This window comes from Phaseolus vulgaris, chromosome 2, assembly GCF_000499845.2.
Source record: "Phaseolus vulgaris cultivar G19833 chromosome 2, P. vulgaris v2.0, whole genome shotgun sequence".
In the NCBI taxonomy this organism is placed as follows: domain Eukaryota; kingdom Viridiplantae; phylum Streptophyta; class Magnoliopsida; order Fabales; family Fabaceae; genus Phaseolus; species Phaseolus vulgaris.
In genome coordinates, this window is record NC_023758.2 from 46,529,595 (window position 1) to 46,548,178 (window position 18,584).

Sequence of the window (18,584 nt, forward strand, 5' to 3'; positions counted from 1 at the left end):
GTTGACAATTCACTTGATGAGAAAGGGTTTAAATCCCATTAGAAGAACTTTGAGATTTTTTTTGATTTATTTTATGAACTGAAATGATTCTAATGAAGGAGATGAATCTCTCTCACAATATAAGAAATAAATATTCATGTTGAATTATGGATTCTGTTAATGTGAAGAAGAAAAAAATGAATACTAAAAATAGGGTTGTGTTAATGCATTCTAACCTACACACTGATATGACACGACACAGACACAAACATGAATATACGTATAATCTCTAAAATGTAGGATACGAAGATATGGATATATATATTATATAATTATGAATTATATAAATTGATAATAAAGATGTATCTATACAAGTATGTTCCATATTATTTGTTTGAACAGAAAGATGTTTTTCATAACTGGTTCAGAAGAATTTGTTTCTTATTTTTATAATCATAATAAAAATTTATACAACAAGTTTGAGTTTTTAGAAAATTAATGAATTTTTTATTTTTAAAATTGTGTTAGAATAGTACTAAAATTGTCAGAAATTTAACAAATACTTTTTAAATTAGACACTTCACGAATACATGTCCTACAAGTGTTATACGAATATCAGTGTCCAATATGAATATCCGACACCATGTTATACGAATATCGGTGTCCAATATGAATATCCGACACCGTCTCCGAGCTTCATAGATTCTAACCATTGTTTACTCATGGATCTGAAGTGAAGCTAAGAGAAAAATGGTGATAAATGGTTAATTAAAAAGGGAAATAACAGGTGGAGAGAATCTTGTTTTGTCGTCAAAACTCGTCGGTCACAGACATGGATCTGCGAACCATTCCACACCTTCTCCTTCCTCTTTCTCCTTAGCTTCGTCACTTTCATTTCTCGTTAAGACTCAACACAGAGGAACTCACTTCCTCTGTTCCATGCTCTGCCACCACTGTTTCTCCAAACAAACAAACACAGAATGAGGACCGATTATTTGAAGCAGAACTTTCCCTTCACCCACAGAAACATCTTCCTCAAGTTGCTCCTCACCTTCTTCTTCATAGGCCTTGCTTTCCGTATTCTCTTCTTTCACTCACTCTCCTCGCAGATTTCCCCTGTTCTCGAATCCCCATTTCCTCAAAAAGTCACCTTGTCACAGCCCCACAACCCACCTCAACCGTCGTCTCTTTCACAACCTGTTTCCGACCCTCCACTTGTTCTGGAGCATGTTCCCGAACCTCCACCTTTTCTGGAACGTGTTCCCGAACCCCCACCTGTTCTGGACTATGTTTCTGAAACTGAAGATCAGCTCTCTCCCACAGAATCAGGTGAGTGTTGGGTTCTTTTCTTTTACCCCTTTGTCAGAAAAATATACTCACGTGCGTTTAGATCTACAATTCTCTTATGGTCTTGGGGAATTTGTTTTCCATCATCATAGCTTATTATACCACCATACCAAGTTGAATGGTTATGTATGTTACATTACATAGATGAGCTTAATTTTTATGTACTTTGAGTGTAGAGGAACACTTCAATGCGGGGAGTCAACTAACAACGAATAGGTTATTTTAACTTAGTCGGTGATGCATCTGCTTTAAATATTTAAAGAGAATAGTTTGTTGTTCATATTAAATTCTACATAAGTTTGTTGGATTGTGAGGTAGGAGTGTGAATGTGTGGTTCTGACTTGAACTTTATTGAATGCAGAACAATGTGATTACTTTAATGGGGATTGGGTCCGGAACCCGTTTGGACCAGCTTATACCAATGAAAGCTGCGACCTTATTGAACCTCCTCAAAATTGCTTGAAGAATGGAAGGCCTGATAGGGAGTTTCTGTATTGGAGGTGGGCTCCTAGACAGTGTGATTTGCCTCAGCTTGATCCACAGAGGTTTCTCAACATGATGCGGAACAAAGCCTGGGCACTCATTGGTGATTCCATTTCCCGCAACCATGTTCAATCCCTGCTTTGCATTCTCTCCAAGGTATGTATTGCCAAATCATTACTGGTTCTGCTAACTGACTTTAAAAGCTGATCGTTAGGTCCAAATGTTGCTTTCCCTTTTGTTCGATTCTTGTGAATGTTTGATTGTTTCTATGAGGATCAGGCAACTGCCTTTTGGACTTAAGTTTTTGTTGGACCAGATCTTGTTTCTGGTTCCAATGTCAAACCTTGGAGGTTGGGTTTATTTACTTTGAAAAATAAAATCAAGAGAATGATTCTTTTTGTGAGAAAGCTTTTGTTTGGCTGCACTTGTTTGCATAAATAAATGATGGAGTAGGCCTAAGTACTTGGTAGTTATATGTTTATCAGTTGCTTATAGGCATCTACCTATGATTTAGTATTAGAAAGGGAGTTCAGGCCTAACTATCCTCACAAAATTGGATTTTAAGGTGAGGATTACCTCCACTTTATATACTGTAAATTGGTCTTATATGTATTCGATGTAGGACTTCCAACATTTAGTGCCTTCTTGAGAGTTAAGTAAAATCGATGTTTTTTTTACTTCATCATTTATGTTGCATCAGAATCTAGTGGCTTATAGATTTGAGGCACTGAGATTTGGATACTATACAAATATTTGTAAACGTTGTTCTTCCACACTGAATTCATTGAGAATAGCATCATTTTGGTTTACAAGGATTGATTTGAACTTCCATTGGAATGATTATTGATTTTTGTAAAGAAGTCCATGCACCCACGGTTGCAATTATAATCTCAGACTATGATACAATCTCACAAAATAGGTTTATGCCTACTGAATTTCACAAAACTAGTTTGCAAGATAAAGGTTTGCAGGTCACTGATCTACTATAATTTGGCCTTATCTCTAGTCAATGGATCTCCAATACTTTCTGTATCTATGGTACAACATTGGTTTCCTTATAAAGTTTAACTGTCTACCACTACAAAATCCTAATACAATGTTCCAGAGCATAATGTATTTTAGAAATTATTGTGGCCTATATATACATATATAGTGTTGTTACTCTGAGGAACCCTTGGAAGAAGAGTGATTCACACGAACTATTTTGTCCTTCAGGTGGAACAACCTGTCTTAGTCTACCATGATGAGGAATACAAGAGCAAAAGTTGGAATTTTCCCTCAAGCAACTTCAGTATATCAGTGATTTGGGCGCCATTCCTTGTGGAAGCTGCTATATTTGAAGACATAAATGGAGTTTCGAGTTCTGAAGTTGAGCTACACCTTGACAAACTGGACAGTAAATGGACGGATCAGTACCTGGACTTTGATTACATCATTATTTCAACCGGGAAATGGTTTCTGAAATCCGCAATCTACTATGAGAATGACACCATATTGGGCTGCCACTCCTGTTCTGGGAGGAACCTGACAGAGCTGGGGTTTAATTTTGCATATCGCAAAGCCTTGAAATTTGTGATGAACTTCATAGTTTCTTCAAATCACAAAGGGATGATTTTTTTCAGGACATTCACGGCTGATCATTTTGAGAATGGGGAGTGGTTTAGTGGGGGAACTTGCAATAGAACAGCACCAATAAAAGAAGGTGAGATGGAAATGAAATATTTGAACCAGATGCTGCGTGACATAGAGTTAGATGAGGTTGGAAAGGCAGCTTCTGAAGCTTCAAGAAAAGGGGTGAACTTTAAGCTTGTGGATTTTTCTGCACTCTCACAATTGAGACCTGATGGTCATCCTGGTCCATACAGACAATTTCAACCATTTGCAAAGGGCAAGAAAGCTCAAGTTCAGAATGATTGTCTGCATTGGTGCTTACCTGGGCCAATAGACACTTGGAATGATATAATAATGGAGATGGTTGCGAAGAAGGGGTAAGAAAAGAAAAACAAAATCCCATACAGTTGTGAATATTGAGTGAATTGTTACTCTCTGTTGTATACTGTGATTCTTGATATTCATATTCATACAGAAGGATCATGGAGATTGGAGGCAAATATATTGAATGTAGCAAAAAGGACTCTAAATACTAGTTTACACTTAATTTGATATGAAAATCTCTCTTCTGTCTCCATTTTTATTAGTATTTATTTATTCTTAATTCAATAAATATGTTAAATTGTCCTCCAGATGCTGAAATTTATGTCGGTTGGCTTATTGCTTGTGTAGATTTTTCTTTTGTCTTGGCTTCAGTATATATTAGTTCCACATTCCAACAAGTGGAAATATCGTGGTATTAATTAAAGTCTGAATTTTTAAATATGTGAGGTCTCTTAATTTTGACATGAAAGAATACAAAACTTAATCTAATTCTTAAATGCATAAATAAATTAAGTTAGTCTCTAATATTATAATTTAATAACTTGCATAATTTTGTACTAAATTATGGTTATACTGTAATTGATTTTTAAGTTTTATTTTTATAATGATAATGACAATAATAATAAAATGTTAATAATAATAAATAGTAGATGTCTTTTTAATAAGTTTTCTCCAAATATTTTCAACATGCCTTAGCTCTTGTTGGTTTTTTCTAGCATTAGACAGAACATACATATATTCCAATTTAGCTATTTGGAATATTTTAAGCTATTTGCTTTTTTAAGAAGTGGAGTTATCATTAATTTAACCAACCAGTATACTTTAAACAGTTCAAACAATTCAGATTTTAAACATTTTAAATTTACTAAAAAAGGAAATTCTCGATCCATACTCATACATAATCTTATTATATATTTACAATACTGTGACCATTTAGCAGAAAAGATTTTGTAAAAATCTATTTACAAATGAGCTTTCAAGGCGACAGATTTTGACCTCTAATGGTCCCTGTTTCTGGCCTTCATCTTATATAGTAAATAGTACAAGAACCAAGAAAATCGATATTTGGTTTCATCACCAAAGTCTAGTGTTTCTTTGTTTATAAACATGAATGAACAAAATTGTAAGAACCAAATCTGATCAGCGTTTATTGTTGTTCTCTTTCTCGTCTAGTGTTCTTTTGTATCGCACTGCATTCCTTGTTTCAAAAACTTCAGGTTCATCTGACTTACTAGCAGCATTCCTGTCCCACAGTGGCGCACTATTACTATGGGATGATGCTGCCCTTCGACCAGTTCTTCGTGTTTTCAAGGGTACATCTTGCTCCACAAAATTACCCTCTGCCCTAGGAGCTGAGGCAGCATTTTCAGGCCTGGATTTGGACCTTCTATGTGCTTGTTTATCTTTATTCGCAGCAACATTGGCTTCACCTGTGTTATTAATTTCTTTTCTGAATTTAAACTTGTTGTTTGGAACTTGGACTTCCAAATTCTCTGGCTCCGAAGAAGGTGGTAGACAAGGAACAATAATTACGGTGGATGTCGGCAATTTCTTCTTCGGATTATCGTTCATGGCGTTTGATTTGATCTGTGATAAGAAATGATAAACAAAAATCTATAATTATTATTAAATTAAGGAAATAATCAAAATAATTAATAATCATTTCTACTCTTACTTTTTTTGGGAAGGAATAATTTTTACTGTAACTAATCAGTGTTGGGTTACTATTATTCAAAAGTAAAAGCGTCAGTATTCAAAAATAACCTTTTCACCACTTCATTTAATGTAGTGTTTGATTTAATACATATAGAAAAAATATTAGAATAAACATTTTTTAAACCGAAAATATGTTGTCAATCTCTAAAATATAATTTTTAAAATTTGCTTCAATTTTGAAAGTATCACTTTTTAACGAGATTAAAATGAACTTTAAATATTTTATGAAGATAAAGAAACATATTTTATCTTTTTTAAAAATAGTTTATCATATAGATAACACTTTCTAATATGACTTGGCTGAGAATTTGATATTAAGCAAAAAAAAATAAAAAAAATAAAAATGGGTGACTAATGATTTTAGTAGTGATTTCTAGTCATTACCTGGACTCTTAAATGGTATTAAAATAAAAATAAACAATGATTTCAACAATAAGAAAACACCTAATGGATAAGATGGTTTGTGAATACCATACACATAATCCAAAAGTCACATATATTAACAATTTTGAATTGGAACAGTCATAATGTTTGACTGAAGAAAAATGATCTGGAGAGTTTACAAGTGTTATTTTGTTTAGAGTAAATAGTGAATTAATATAAACGAGTATTAAAATTTTAATTTTAGTATAGAAAAATAGTTTTAGTATAAAATTTTAATTTTATTATTTTGTTTGTTTAAACTCTTGTTAAAGATTAAAGTTAATTATACAATTAATTTGAAATTATTTCAACTCTGTTAACAAATTTTGACTACATTTTAATAAAAAGTTAATTATATATTAATGTTAGATTTTTATTTTAACCATCAACTCTTAAAAAGGATGTAATTATTTTTTTACTAAAGATATTTTTTTTATTATATTATATACAGAAAATAATATGAATACTTGTTATACTGAAAACCTATTATTTATTCTTTTATTCATGGATTAGATTTTTAAGTATATCAAATCCAAATAAATGGATTACATTTAAAATCCATATCAATTTAACTATATCAAATTTAAATGGATCTTTTTTAAATCCATTTTTTTAAATTCATTTATAGTGGATTAAATCTATATTCAATCCATTTTGTTAATTAGATTAAATTATATTAAATCCATTTTAATATGGACACAAACTAACTTGGCTCGAACCGGCTTAAGTCGACTCAACCTGAACACGGACCAACTCGGTTTTGACATCAGCCTCGGCTTGGACGACTCGACATCAGCCGGGACCAGACGACTCGACATCGACCCAGGCCCGGACGACTCAACAATGGCCCAGACCTGGATGATTCGACATCGTTCTAAGCCCGTTCCACTCGATATCGACCCGGGCCCGATCGGCTCAACATTAGCCACGGCCAATCAACTCGACATCGACCCAGACCTGCTCCACTCGACATCGGCTCGAACCCGAACGACTCGACATCGACCCGAACCCGGACGACTCAACATCGGTCCGAGTCCAGACAACTCGACAATGGCCTGGGCCCGGACAACTCGACATCGATCTGGGCCCGAACAACTCAACATCGACTCGGGATCGCTCACCTTGACATCAGCTCGGGCCGCTTGGCTCGACACTGGCCAGGGCCCAATCGAATCGACATAGACCCAAGCCCGCTCCACTCGACATCGGCCGAGGCCCGTACAACTTGACATCGACTCGGGCCAGGGAGACTCGACATTGGCTCGGACCGGCTCAGCTCAACATTGGCTCGAGCCCAATCAACTCAACATTGGCCCGAATGACTCAACAATGGCCTGAGCCTGGATGAGTCAACATTAGCCAGGGCCTAATCGACTCGACATTGACCCAGGCCCGCTCCACTCAACATCAGCTCGAGCCCAGACGACTCGACATCGGCCCGAACACGGATGACTCGACATCGGTCCGAACCCGGACGACTCGACATCGGTCCAAGCCCGGACGACTCGACATCGGTCCAAGCCCGGACGACTCGACATCGGTCCAAGCCCGGACGACTCGACAATGGCCTGGGCCCGAACAACTCAACATCGACTCGGGATCGCTCGCCTTGACATCGACTCAGGCCCGCTTGGCTTGACAATGGCTAGTGCCCAATCGACTCAACCCAAGCCCGCTCCACTCAACATAGACCCATGCCCGCTCCACACGACATCGGCCCGGGCTCGGTAGACTCGAAATTGGCTCGATCCGGGTCAGCTCAACATTGGCTCGAGCCCAATCAACTCGACATCGACCCAGGCCCAAAAGATTCAACATGGGCCCGATACGACTCAACATCGGCCCGAGCCCAGACGACTCAACATCGATCCGGATGACTCGACAATGGCTTGAGCCTGGATGATTAAACATCGGCCCGAGCCTACTCGACATCGACCCAGGACCGTCCACTCGACATTGGCTCGAGCCCGAGCGACTCGACATCAACTTGAACCCGGACGAATCGACAACGATTCGGGCATGGACAACTCGACATCGGTCCGGGACCGCTCGACTTGACATCGACCCAGGCTCGTTGGCTCAGCATTGGTCAGGCCCAATCGAATAGACATAGACCCAGGCCTGCTCCACTCGACATCGGCCTGGGCTCGTTTGGCTCGACATTGGCCTGGGCCCGGGAGACTCAACATTGACTCGGGCCGGCTCGACTCGACATCGAGCTGGGCCCGTTCCACTCGACATCGGCTTGGGTCGAATCGACTTGACATCAACTCAAGCCCGCTCCACTCGACATCGACCGTTCAGCTTAACATCGGATCAGGCCCGATCAACTCGATATTGGCCCAATCCCAATCGACTCGACATTGGCCCGAGCCCAATCGACTCGACATCGGCTCAGGCCCGGTTGACTCGACATTGGCCCAGGCCCGAGAGACTCAACATTGACTCGAGCCCAATTGACTTGACCTCAGCCCGAGCTTGCTCAGCTCGACATTGGCCTGGGCCAGTTGGGCTCGACATCGGCTCGAGCCTGGGGGACTCGACATTGGCTTGGGCCCAATCAACTCGACATCGAACCGGACCCGCTCCACTCGACATTGACCCGAGCCTGGGAGACTCGACATTGGCCCGGGCCCATTCGGCTCGACATCAACCCGGGCCTGTTCGGCTTGACATCGTCCTGGGCTTACTCAGCTCGACATTGGCTTGGCTCGTTCGACTCGACATTGGCGCAGGCCCGGCAACTCGACATCCCCCGTGCTTGCTCGACTTGATTTCGACCCGAGCCAGCTCTGCTCATCATCGACTTGAGAATGCTCAGCTTAAAAACGACCCGGGCGCGCTCGGCTCAAAATCGGCCCAAGCCTACTTGGCTCGATATGGGCCTAGGATTGCTCGGTTAGACATCGGCCCGAACTCGCTCGGCTCAACATCGGTTAGATTGTCTTGGCTTAACTTGGATAGGGCCAAGCCAAAATCCATCCCAAAATGTAATTTGGATAATAAAAAAATGTATCCAATATATCTAATCCATATCCAATTAAATGGACTAGATTTAAAATCCAAAAATATGGATTTGGATTTGAAATAAATCCATTTAAATGGTTTAAAACTAATATGAATATGGATAATTATGGATTGACTTTTGTAATTTGGATTGTTTTACGTCTTATATATTCATATTAATTTTTTTATTAAATAATTTTATTCTTTGATGACTAAAAGTGGTTTTTTTATTTAATGAAAAATACGTCATTACATAATTCTTTTAAGTAACTATATAATTCTTTTAAAATGATACCATATACTTTTTTCTAAATCAATTTTACTAAACTAAATTTTTTTATTCAAATTATATTATTTCAATATAATAAAAATGTAAATACGTACATTATGGGTATTAATTGTTTAAAAAAATAATGTGGAGTCAAAATCATTTAAAAAATAAATTAGTTCTAAAAATATACAAAAGTTTATAAGTAATTTTTTATATAAAATGTGTTGAAAGAAGTAGTGAAGATAATTTTTTTAATCAAAAACATATCTTGAAGTTGTAAAGAATGAGTGACACGCACGCACCTGTGTATTTCCTATGTCAGAGAGAGGTTTTCTGCGGGCTTGGTCATTGTTTGTCTCGGGATGCCTATCAACCAGTGCCCCCTGAAGTAACTCTGCACCTTGAGTAACAAGAAGACGATCTTGATCTGTTTCTTCAATACTTGCAGATTGTGCTGGCCATTCCTGTGATTCATCTGATATCGATGATCTGTTCTCACACTTATTTACTTGGCAACCACAAGAACTCCCACAACTGCTGCCCATTGCTTTGCAGATGCATTTTGTTGTCTTGCATGATGAGTTTATGCTGCAAGAGCAGCAAATATCTGATGCACTTTCTCCAGGTGTATCAAGTAAATCTCTTGAATATTCTGTGAAATCTTCTGAATTGTTGATATTGGATTCATTATTTTCCATGTCTGTTTTAGATTTCCTTTTCCTAACCCTTAATTTTCCTGATTCTTCCCACTCATCATCTGTAAAATCATAATCATCTGACTCTGTCTCAGATATGTCCATATCCTCCAATGACTGGCGGTATTCCTGAAGTTAAAATAAGTTTGCAACGAATTAAATATTTAATTAACTATTTCCCATTAAATGCAGTTGTTTTAAGAGATATGTGATACCTACCGACTTGCGAAAGTCATATTTATCACCTCCAACATTGGAGTCAGAATATTCTGAATCTCCCACATATTCCGAGTTCAAAGATTCATTCTGCCATACAGGGTCAAATGATTCGGGAAAAAATATTTAATAGTTAGAATCAAACTTGTAAAGAAGGAAGATGACTAGTTATATAATTAATGATTTATCTAAATGATGGAAAATATGCAGCTAAACCTGCAACTTCAACTTGTGAGTCAATTCGGCTTTTATCTTTTCAGATTGTCGAAGTGAGTAGCTTAGCCCCACTACTTTTTCTTTTAAATCTCTTATTTCCGTTTCCTTCTCTCTGCAAATCACCTCTTTATCTCGTAATGAACACCTGTGATCAAGAAAAACCCGGAGGAAAAGGTCAAGCACACAGAAAATTTTGGATTACTTGTGATTTAACACTTAGTTTAACTTCGTAATATACCTGGACGAAGATGCAATATTGAACAAATAACTCATCAAATTCTTGGTATCAGCAAGGGACCGAACTTGGTTCCAACGTCCTTTACCACTGAAAACTCGTTCCTGCTCTTCTGCCTCCGATAACTGGGATAACATAGACACTAGAGTTGCGGAAGAAGTCGAAAGCATGTTTTGAAGGGCAAAAATCCTAGAATTTCTAGCACCAGGAGACATTGTTGTGGAACACTCACTACCATATCAGCAACAATAGGGAGAGTTTGTCAGACATAGAATGCCAGAAAAAACAGATTTTATAGTTGTAGTTAAAATAGTTAACTGCCAGGAATTTCACCTTGTACGGCTTTGATTCAACGTTTGTGCTTCCTCCTTTAACCTGATCACCTCCTCAGCCATTTTAGCCCTCCTGAAATTAAAAGCAACAAATAAATTAGTTAGTGAGAAGAGCTCTAATAAAATAGAAACAGAAAAACTGTAACATACAGTAAAACGTAACAGACTTTTAATCTTCCCCATATAAATGTCTTACTATCTAGCATTGTAGCCTGAAATCACTGGGTGCACAAACTCAAACCAAATGTTATAGATTTCATCGCAAAAGAAAAAACTTTTGATTGTTTTTACTCTCTTTATAATCTGTGATTGAATGTTTATAGGACCCACGATAATCACAATTACAGATCGTTTTGTAAATTCGTTCAAAAGCCAGTGTTAATATCATTCACTAACCAGCAGATACTCTTAGACACATGAATACCATGAAAGTTAGCAAATAATCAGTCCGAGTGTTCTCACATGTTACAATTGACTTGTATAGAAAAGTATAGCAATCAAATTTGGCACACAACAAAATCAATACAATGACTTAGTAATAATGGTATGTGCAATGACTCAGATTGGCTAACCATACTTGGCTTATTTATAAAGGTTGAACTTGCACAAATTATAATATTCTTACACGTATAACAGGCATGGGGCTTCCGACGTGTTGGCCATTCAACATTTTGCTTCAAATTTAAAAATCTTACTCAAATTTAATCAAGCATGCCACCAAATGATATGAATCTTAAAGATCAAAAAGGGAACATACACTTCCTTTTGACGTTCACATTCCGAACGAACTTCATGCACTCTGACATTGACTTCAATCTCATGCTCAGTTGCCTTCATCAAAGCCTTTCAAAGAGAAAAATACATGTGAAGTAGCAGATTCAAACAATCTATTAGCATGCATGGAATTATCAGTGTGTGCCAAGAGAAGGTACACAAATTTTAATTTGTCCAGCATATCTAGGACCATTTAATTGACTTCATTCTTGTATGCAGTTTACAAAGTCATCATTAGTAGTACCTGAACTCCTGGGCCATTCCCACCTCCAACACCTGTATAAACAACAATTTGTTGGTTATCAAGTAAGCTGACGAAATAGGAAAAAGAGCCACATGCTACATAAAGAATCCTAACCAATAGTTTCACGTGGGGAAACTTTTCGAGATTCCAGTAGTTCTTTCAGCCTTTTCGTGGCCAAGGAAGCTTCTTCTGTCTTCCTTTGCAATACCTACAATGAACACTTAAATAGTGGGATAAATGGCATTCAAATAAGACCATAACAACAGGCGATATGAACATCAACTCACCATCTTTTGTCTCCGGTTCAACGCTAACAACTTATGCATCTCATATTCATTCCTTCTTCCCTCTTTCTTAAGCTGGTATTAATCAAAATACGTATTAGAAGATTTGCTATTGTTATTTGTAACTAATATATTTGTTGAAACAGATTCGTGAGAGATGTTATTGTGCTTGCATTAAAGGTTAAAAGAGTTACCTGAAGTATAGACAATACCAATATCGAATTAAAAAGGACTCCTAGAAGTTGGGAAAATCTTGTAGTCTACATGATTGTAGAATGGAATAATAAATGTTCCCAATTGCATTTACCTGGAGAACTTCTTTTTCGCGTGAAGCTTTCCATAACCTAAATTGTTCTGATTCCTGCTTAATCTTATTTTGAAGATGAACCTAGAGGGAAGGGAAAGAAACTATCAAGAGTGCCAAAGAGGAGAGACAAAAATTCTGTTAATAACTACAAATACAATGTCTCACTGGGTCATTGCACCTTTTGTGCTTTAATTCTATGGATCTCATCCTGAAGTCCTTTTGCAAATTCGTCACTCTTCTGTTTTTGTTTTAGGAGTTGAGCTTGAGCCTCTTGCTTCTTTTTCAACTCTGATACCTATAAGAAAATAATCAGTTTATGGCATTCACTTATGCATTGAACATTGACACATTTGAAATAAAAACCCACCTGTGCCTCAAGAGCATTCAACTTTTGAAGATAATCTTGCTTCAACAATTGAGAACCGTCATCAGAGGTGGATGAAATATCCGCAAGATTGCACTTGAGTTCCTCAATTTCTTTCTATCCATAATATATCGAAGGGCTTGTCACACTATTTTTAAATATAAAAAAAATCCCAAGAAGCATATTAGACGTCTTAGCACAGAACAATAAATTACCAGCAAAACTTTCTTCTCTTGTTCCATCTCAAGAAGTTTCTTTTCATAATGATGCCTGAGAACTGAAGCATCAGAATTACTGTACAGCTTCATTTCAGCCTTCAACCAGAAAAAAATAAAAGGTAGAAACTTGTTAAAAAAGTTATATCCCTACCATGTAATACAATAGATTTACCCCTCTTCAAATCTTCATTGGTAAATAACATTTTGTTTATATATGCAACTGATATATAAAATGTGTTACTCGTTCCGTGGTCGAATTTCTCCCACCGGAATATACAGGATAAAAAATCTACAAACATTTTATATAACATAATAAACAAATGTTATTCTCCGACGCTGATTTGAAGGGACAAAACAAGAGCGCTTCTCAACCATTTAAAATCAATGACTTGGTTGAGTATAGCATAATAACAGTGATGGAAAACTACCCTAATTGTAGTCACGCCTAGTCTGCCTTATTTGCAGTAACTTGGGCTGTCTTATTTGCAGTGTTGCATTTAGTTCCACATCACCTAGACATGTGACTTGCATAAGGTTTGGGCAATCCTCATATTCTAAGCTACCTTTATAAAGTTGAATTAAATTATAAGATCAATTTTTGAGGTGTCATAACTTATAACCTATTGTTTAGTTACGGAGTTATGGCTCATATATAACTTATAAAGCTTGGGAAATCCTCATCACACAATCCAGTTTTGTCGAGTTAGAGTTTGGGTTAGGCCGAAACCCAAATACTATGAAATAGTACTAACATTCTTTTTATTGCATGATAGGCAACAACAGAGAGGCTAGAGATAAAATAGTAACAGGATGAATGAATACATTTGACATTTCCATTAACTTCAAATGAAACAGTTTTAGTTAGCCACGACCTTAGATAAAAGAATGTAATGAAAACAGACCAACAGACTTATATTTCAACACTAGAAAGAATGTTAAAAGAAAGGAAAATTCAAAGAAACTATGCCTTTGAACCTGCTTAAGCTAGCTACAACAACTCAGGTCATCAAAAAGGAAAAAATGAGGTGAAATTAGTGCTCACACGAAAAGAATTTTTTTATATGGAAACGTAGCTTCATAATACTGCTTTAAATGCGAAAAGGAACAGTTGTTTAGCAATTCAAAACTCGAAAAACTACAAAAACAACGGTCAAAATGTAAATGACTTAACAGCTAGTCAATGCAAATTTTACCTCCTTTTGTTCAAGTGTTTTATCCAATTCTTTGAGCTCTTTATCCAACTTTTCTTGGATAGACGAGTGTTCTAGCTCCTTTTCATCATCTTCCAATTCATCTACAAACAAGGTACAAATGTTTAAAAAATGAAATATTTTAGATCAAATGACAATGGCAGAGAAAGAAATATAAAAACTAAAAGAACAGTCAGAAATTAAGTTGTTCAAATGATGTTGCACTATCTTCCGGAATCAATAACGTAATCTTAAAATTAATGGATGGTCTTGTCTCAACTAAGAAAAATTAGTCATCAATACTTTAGCGTCAGCTACAATCATTGAGACTCAATAAAACATGTTGATATGAGTACAAAAGGAGAGGGAAAACAAATAAATTACGGAATAGAGCAAGAAATGTCGCCACAAGGCAAGCAGGCATATGAACGAAGAAAGAAACAGCTGCCAAAGGAGGTAGGAGAAGAAAAAAGGAGTGGGAAGGGAAATAACCGCATTGGCAGGTGGCATGGAGAGAGTGTAGGATGCAGATGCTGAAATCAAGTAATGAGAGAGAGAAGGCGATGGAACGAGAGGAGCTTTTTGGTGGTCTTGTCTAAAGAGCTAGTTCTTTTGTAACACTAACAAGTTTCTTCTTTTGACAGTAATTTCGCATTGACGGAAATATAATTTTATTTTCAATCATTTAATGCCTGTCAGATGCACTGCACCAAAATACTACAAAAGGAAATTCACATCGCACTATATCCTGATATAATCACAGCTTGGACATCACAGTCAGAGTAACACACCAGGTGCGAATAAAGCATGCTTTGATCCATATCCATCATCATCGGAATCAAAACAATCAAGAAAACGACTTGAATTCGTTGCATTCGAAGTTTTCAATCGAAGCAATTCTCCTTCCAGATCTTGGATCTTTGAAACATAAGATTTCAGTAGGGCATAATCCTATAAATAAGTTCAGAGCATACTTCAGTGATGGATCCTACTTCTGAAAACCATAACCACCCCTTAAGACATAACACGTTCAAACCTGATTCAAATTTGAGTCAATCTCATCCCATGATTTACCATTTCGAATTGATTCTATTGTCAAAACCAGTTGGTCCTTTTCAACCTAAAACCATTTTCAGTACTGTGAGTGAAACAACACATGATGTAAAAAAAAAACCACTAAAGAGATATCGTAAGGACCTCACAAAATTGATTATGACTGAGAAGGGAGTAAGGATCAAAAGAAAACCTGGGCTTCAAGAGCACGTTGTGCTAAATTCTCAGAAGTAACTTGGCGTCTTTTAAGCTCATGTTGTAGGTCCGCATTACTTGCTTCAAGTAAGGATATTTTGCGTTTAAGAATCTGAAAATTTTTAAAAGGAAAAATATTATCAAATGACATAACAAACATTCAAAAAATCTAACTCAATCTAAAAATGATGTACCTGAACCTCCTCGATTGGTCCACTGGTATCACCTCTATAAAATAGAAGCTCAGCTTGCAATTGCTCAATCTGATTCCGCATTGTCTGCACCTGAGCTGCCACTGGATCTCGATTAATCTGGAACAATAAAATTCAAAATTATTAAAAACAAAATAAACCTGCCTAGAGTAATAAATGAGAAAGGGAAGGAAAATATTAATACAGGGCACTTACAGTTGCCTTGTTCTGAATGTTACGAGCACGATTTGCATATTTTAAAGTGTTCAATGTCTCTTCAGCATTTGTATCAGCTGGACTAACACATGCTGTAACATTCTCGCCAGGTTAGATGATGAATGTGACTATATAAAACACAAAATTTTAAAAATTCCGTCATGCATCAAGTTTGTACCTATCATCACAGTTTTGCTGTTTCCTCCCAGAGAATCCTACATATTCATCATTCAATTGCATGTCATGATAGAAATGATTTAAATCCATTCCATATATATATGTTCAGTAATCACTGCAAACAAAGCTTTTTATCACGTATTTTATGTAAGGGGTTTTCTGAAGCAAGTTCCGAGATTGGATTGGCAATACATTCTATCCACGTGACACTATAGTTTAATAGTTTTCATACATAAACAAATGACAAGGTGCAGTATCAACAATGCAATAACTCATCCGTTAACATTCATGTAAAAGTTCTTTTTTATGTCCTATTTATTATTTCACATAGTAGAAAGAATCGTTTATGCAAATGATACAATGGACAAAGCAGATGCACCGAGTATAAGAATTACTACTTTTATTGCTTAACCTGAAGTAGGCGCGTTAATTTGCTATCCCGATATGGCACATGTCCTCCTTCTTTTCGCTTTTTTTCATCTCCAAGTGCACTTATTACATTTCCAAGAGCTAATAAACCCTTGTTGATATGAATTCCTAATCCATGAAAACAACAATTAAATATTAAAAGGCATACACCTTACAAAGAACTCAGCTAGCCGAATGGGTTTCAATTAACTCTATTTTGAAATATAGTTCAACAATTATGCAGAAATACTTATTATTCCTAAAGCTATATTTTGGTTGCATTGTATCATTAACAATGACAAAGACCTTCTTTTAAACGCGAGCCATCGGCACCAGTTCGTTTCACTCGTTCAGAACCAGCTAGGTCCACCAAATGGAGCTTGGCGCATAAGATGTCGTCACCATTCCTTTGCTCCATTGAGATTGTGAAGATAGCATGTGACCGACTAGGCGAAACATGATGTTAACCAACAGTTAACATAAGTTAATTTTTCAATGTAAATTTCATGCGTATTATTATTATTGTCAAAGTAAAAGAATCTGAAAACATTTTTTACGACATTTTACCTTGATTGACTATTCATATTGGTACTCCCAGTGGCACGTGACAATGAACCAATTGAGAGATACGATGTCATTTCATCTTTTGTCTTAACATCAGCTTCGGTCACCCCAGTAAGTGTTATTCCTCCGCTCAATGTTTCTCTGATTTGTATGGGAACTCTGGTGGGGTGTGCAACAACCTTCGTCGTAGATGCTGCCTCTCCTTTAGATGAACTAGAATCAAGCAAATCAAAAACCTCTTCTTTGAATATCTGTCAATTTTTAGCAAATCAGAAGTTTGATCTTAATTGACTATATCAGAAAAATTCATCTTTACCAACCAACAATATAACATTTTGTTTACCTCAATAAATGATACTCTGATCAAGAATTCCGTGGAATCTTTTGTAGCATTAACCCTGTCGAATATGGTATCCAATACCCTGGGTATAATTCCACCACTACTCACCTCTCCACTATAATTGGTGCCCATGGTGTATGTTTTCCCGGAGCCCGTCTTACAAAACGAGAAAGGATTAAAGAAAACTAAACAACAATAGTAGGATATAGATAACAAAGCACAAGTTTCTGAAACAAACATTTCATAATCATCAAGAATGCAACATAACCAACAACATTTGAAATTATACCTGACCGTACGCAAGAACTGTAGCATTATATCCATGGAAGAGTGCATCAACAAGCGGTGCCACACAATCGTCGTAAATTGAAGAGGAAGGAGACCCCGTGCTACCATACACATAATCATACGTGAAACAATGTGATCCTATTTGCACCTACCGAAGACGCCAATATCAATTTCATTGGTTTGACGATAAAAAAAACTCCAAAATTGCCAAATAAATACTCTAGACGATAAACCTTATCAAGGAACAATCAAAGAATCAGAAACGATATAGCACCTGAGGTTCACCGGGGACCACCGAAATACAATCTGTGCAACCGTGAAGAAGCTCCGACGTAATCAATGGACGGATATTCACCGCGACTCGTACACATTCGGTCTCCATCATCTCTGTTTAACTCAACCGTTTGGAAACTCTATAATCGTGATTTAGCGCAAAAATCAATATCGTGATCAATGTGAAAAACACGAAGCGTCGGAACAGGTGAAACTCTGAAGCATAAAAGAAACGTTTCGCGTGATTTCCTGTGAGCAAGAGTGTCAGAGAGAAGAGAAGGGAGAATCAACAGAAGAGAGGATTTCTTCGTCTTCTTGGAGAAGAAGGAACGAAACTAAACGAAAGGGGTTTATGTTTCGTTTGGACATTTGAAAGAGGACGTATTGTTCTTGTGTCTGCATTAAACAGAAAAACAATGACACTTTACACCATACAAAAATACTCAATTCATACTTCATTAAATTAATATTTTAATTATATTTATTTTATTTTTTAATTAATTTAAAATAATGATTATACTATTATAAAATATTGTTAAATGAAAGTAGGTTAGTGTGGGCATGAATAAATCTTTTTCTTAATCAGAAATGGCGAAAAAAAGTTAAGATAAATAATTTTTTATTAAAATAGAATAATTTTGAAA

At 36.7% G+C, this 18,584-nt stretch overlaps 2 protein-coding genes across 2 annotated transcripts; one reads left to right on the top strand and one right to left on the bottom strand.

The window, feature by feature from the left end:
* Nucleotides 1-680: 680 nt before the first annotated feature.
* Nucleotides 681-3,997, top strand: LOC137812712 (protein trichome birefringence-like 23). The gene is made up of 3 exons (XM_068614883.1): nucleotides 681-1,308; nucleotides 1,688-1,965; nucleotides 3,025-3,997. Exons 1-3 carry the CDS (start codon nucleotides 960-962, stop codon nucleotides 3,799-3,801), a joined length of 1,404 nt encoding a protein of 467 aa, XP_068470984.1. The 5' UTR covers nucleotides 681-959; the 3' UTR covers nucleotides 3,802-3,997.
* A 748-nt stretch (nucleotides 3,998-4,745) lies between these two features.
* Nucleotides 4,746-18,360, bottom strand: LOC137812713 (kinesin-like protein KIN-4C). Its single transcript, XM_068614884.1, has 27 exons — nucleotides 17,942-18,360; nucleotides 17,669-17,815; nucleotides 17,383-17,535; nucleotides 17,043-17,290; nucleotides 16,782-16,921; nucleotides 16,480-16,604; nucleotides 16,069-16,105; nucleotides 15,891-15,982; nucleotides 15,678-15,794; nucleotides 15,482-15,595; nucleotides 15,272-15,355; nucleotides 15,027-15,186; nucleotides 14,239-14,339; nucleotides 13,043-13,141; nucleotides 12,831-12,944; nucleotides 12,642-12,758; nucleotides 12,464-12,544; nucleotides 12,160-12,231; nucleotides 11,987-12,080; nucleotides 11,873-11,904; nucleotides 11,612-11,697; nucleotides 10,856-10,927; nucleotides 10,526-10,753; nucleotides 10,288-10,432; nucleotides 10,075-10,161; nucleotides 9,463-9,984; nucleotides 4,746-5,331 (listed from the first exon to the last, which is right to left on the bottom strand). The coding sequence occupies exons 1-27, from the start codon at nucleotides 18,050-18,052 to the stop codon at nucleotides 4,885-4,887; spliced, it is 3,825 nt and encodes a 1,274-aa protein (XP_068470985.1). The 5' UTR covers nucleotides 18,053-18,360; the 3' UTR covers nucleotides 4,746-4,884.
* Between the last annotated feature and the right edge of the window lie 224 nt (nucleotides 18,361-18,584).

Bases quoted from the DNA above. Each gene is read 5' to 3' on its own strand.
- LOC137812712 (XM_068614883.1), top strand. From the start codon at position 960: ATGAGGACCGATTATTTGAAGCAGAACTTTCCCTTCACCCACAGAAAC. The intron at 1,309-1,687 runs GTGAGTGTTGGG...TATTGAATGCAG, and splicing joins GCTCTCTCCCACAGAATCAG to AACAATGTGATTACTTTAAT. The intron at 1,966-3,024 runs GTATGTATTGCC...TTTGTCCTTCAG, and splicing joins TGCTTTGCATTCTCTCCAAG to GTGGAACAACCTGTCTTAGT.
- LOC137812713 (XM_068614884.1), bottom strand. From the start codon at position 18,052: ATGATGGAGACCGAATGTGTACGAGTCGCGGTGAATATCCGTCCATTG. The intron at 12,945-13,042 runs GTAATTTATTGT...TATTATGGATAG, and splicing joins AAGAGAAGAAAGTTTTGCTG to AAAGAAATTGAGGAACTCAA. The intron at 11,698-11,872 runs GTACTACTAATG...TCTCTTTGAAAG, and splicing joins GGAATGGCCCAGGAGTTCAG to GCTTTGATGAAGGCAACTGA.